This window comes from Limulus polyphemus, unplaced genomic scaffold (genome assembly GCF_000517525.1).
Source record: "Limulus polyphemus unplaced genomic scaffold, Limulus_polyphemus-2.1.2 Scaffold662, whole genome shotgun sequence".
Taxonomy (NCBI): Eukaryota; Metazoa; Arthropoda; class Merostomata; order Xiphosura; family Limulidae; genus Limulus; species Limulus polyphemus.
The window spans coordinates 214,265-217,069 of record NW_013666272.1 but is presented as its reverse complement, the minus strand read 5'-3'; the positions used below and the strand labels follow the sequence as shown (position 1 = coordinate 217,069).

The 2,805-nt window shown below is 30.8% G+C and overlaps 1 protein-coding gene across 3 annotated transcripts in view; it reads left to right on the top strand.

The window, feature by feature from the left end:
• Nucleotides 1–2,805, top strand: part of LOC106459797 (E3 SUMO-protein ligase PIAS2-like) — a 107,412-nt gene that overhangs the window by 57,178 nt on the left and 47,429 nt on the right. For all 3 annotated transcript variants that reach the window (XM_022386342.1, XM_022386343.1, XM_013919456.2), the window contains 2 exons: nucleotides 1,541–1,667; nucleotides 2,286–2,420. In XM_022386342.1, coding sequence (XP_022242050.1) covers nucleotides 1,541–1,667; nucleotides 2,286–2,420 — 262 coding nt within the window. The remainder of the gene's footprint in view (nucleotides 1–1,540; nucleotides 1,668–2,285; nucleotides 2,421–2,805) is intronic.

The following is a 2,805-nucleotide window of genomic DNA, read 5'->3' as shown; positions in this document are numbered from 1 at the left end:
GTATGTGTGTGTGTGTGTGTGTGTATATATATATATATATATACGTACATGTACATTTTCATTTATCGTGTGCAGTACAAACTGTCTTGCCCTATACTCTCTCTGTCTTTTCAATTGAGGAATATCATTATAAAGCAAAACATGCAGTATCTCACATTGACTGGTGTCTATAAAGCCTAATCACATGGTATTTCATTTTATCTTACAAGACTCATAACATGGGATATTAAAATTTAAAATATCCATGTTCATGTTCCAAATAAACAAAAAAGTATAAAAGATTCCCACTTTTTCCAAGTTAAAACCTAAAGTATACATTAAATTCTTTACTCTTCAACAAATATAAAAGCTATTTTTATAATACCCGGTTTTCCTTTTTTCACTTATGAAACAGCTACTTTACCAATGTTTCATTATTTTTTATAAGCAATCCAGTGATGGTTATATCTAAAATTATTATTAGTGTCACTTCATTTTATATTCAAGCATCTTAGGATTTCATGATTAACATTTGTAATGGGTTTATGTATTTATGACACACATTCAGTTTAAACGTAGAATGATGACAGTAAATTTTATGTATTTGGCTAGATTTTATGCAAAGTGACTGAATGAAGTATTGAGTTATGGCTTGTGTTAAATTAAACATTTCTATTCACATTATTTATTACTGTTTGTGGATAGTTTTTTTACCATATTTTATGGTAAGATAAATTTAAGTACATATTAATTAAAGTAGTAAAGAGCCATGGTCAAATGGTCAATTACAAGTTTTAAGTATTCCGAATTTGTTCTCTGGTATATGTTGCTGCCAACCTTTAGGAATATGTTTGAGTGAAACTTGTAAAAAAATTAAAATTTTAGCATGCAGTGAAATGCTGTAAGCACCAAAAGCAGTTATCTTCTAGGGGAACTTGGGGAATGGTCCCCCAGCAATTTTTTTAAAATCAATAAAGCAAAATGGTACAATCTGTTGCATTTCCTGGATAATGTGATGCAGAATCTGACTTGGATCCACTTTGTCAACCAGCTGTAAATGTGTTATGAAAAGTTCATTTGATCCAAACATGACATTTTTTACTACTTTGTGAGAGCCTGAGAATAGACCCAGATGTATGAGTTTCACACTGATTGGGTGAGAGTTGGTAGGACTAGATATAAGTATGCATTTTAATAGCTGTAGAACTAAAAAGGTGGTAGTAAGTGATAAGTTTACATAGATAACTATCAATGAACAAAATATCTGGAACTTTAACTGCTATTGAGCAATTATGTACAATTGAAATTTTCTTCCTAAATTTGTTGGAATTTAGGTAATTGGTTAATGTTAATCTAATGAGACAGTTTCCATATATAAGCTGTTTAGTAGATTCTGGTAAACTATTTTTTGTTTTGCATTAATTGGTATATTATTAAAATATTTAAGTTGTTTCTTATCATTAAAAGAGAGAAGAATATCTAAAAATCCCATGTTTTATTAACTTTTATAATTACTTTTATATAAATACCATCACATCTGTTTTATTACCTCTATAACTAGGGGAAATAAAGAGTATGGTGTACAGGTTCAGTTACGATTCTGTCTTTTGGAGACATCATGTGCACAAGATGATAACTTTCCACCTAGCATTTGCGTGAAAGTTAACTCAAAAGTCTGTCCACTTCCAGTAAGTTTTTTTTTTCTTTTTGTTGTTATGAGGTAGTTGGTGTTTTATTACAGAATATGCTAATAAATAATAAATTAAAGCGCACAAAAAAAAGCACTGTAATAGAAGGATGCTGATATGTTTTAAACTTAGTAGAACAACTACTGTGACATTCTTTATGTGATTTCCAAATGAAATTAGAGTACTTTAATATTTTTACATTTTAAAAGCTTAGATACTTTTACTTTGCTATTATGTTTTCTCTTTTGGTTAATTAGGTAATAAGTAAACCAAGTATTGATATACATGTTGTGAGATCCCCAACATTTCATGTGTTTTTAAATATTTCTAAAGTTGATCATAAAGCATGGCATATTGAAGTTACTTGCAATTATTAATTTTTCTTTTGAATGAAGTATTGTTACATTAGCAAAGGTAAAAGTTTTTTACATTTTCAAGCGTCCAAGAGATGGTTATATGTAGCATTATTATTAGTCTCACTCTGTAAAAACATTTGTTCTTGGGTGTTATGACAAAGCCTTTAGTTGGACTTACTTGAACTATGCTTATGCATAGTGATTCATGAGGAATTATGCTGAACGTAATTCAGAATGTTATTAATTTCTGTTGTCTTCTTAGAATCCTATTCCCACAAACAAACCAGGAGTGGAACCTAAGCGACCTAGTCGGCCAGTCAACATCACAGGCCTTTGCAGACTGTCACCCACCTGCCCTAACCACATCAATATATCATGGGCATCTGAATATGGGAGAGTAAGTACATACTATATTAACTATTTTTCAGTTAATAATGCAGTATTGTATGCTTACCATATGAAGTAAGTACTGATACGAATTATAGGCAAACTTTTAAAGTAACACACTGTATTTCTAGGAAGCAGCGTGTTCATTTTGAATTACATATTAGTATTCTACGTGGTTGCTCATTGAGAAGTTTGAGGGCTTATAACCCCAATCCATGTGGGGAGCACAGATTGCCCATCGTATAGATACTAGTATAGCCTATCATACTTTTATCTTTGGTATACTTACATGTAGGTAACAAGTGTTAAGTACTTATACAGTATTTTAACTTGTCTGTATTACATATTAACCCTTTCGAGACAGGTCATGGGTGAAAGGCCATGTCATCTCATTT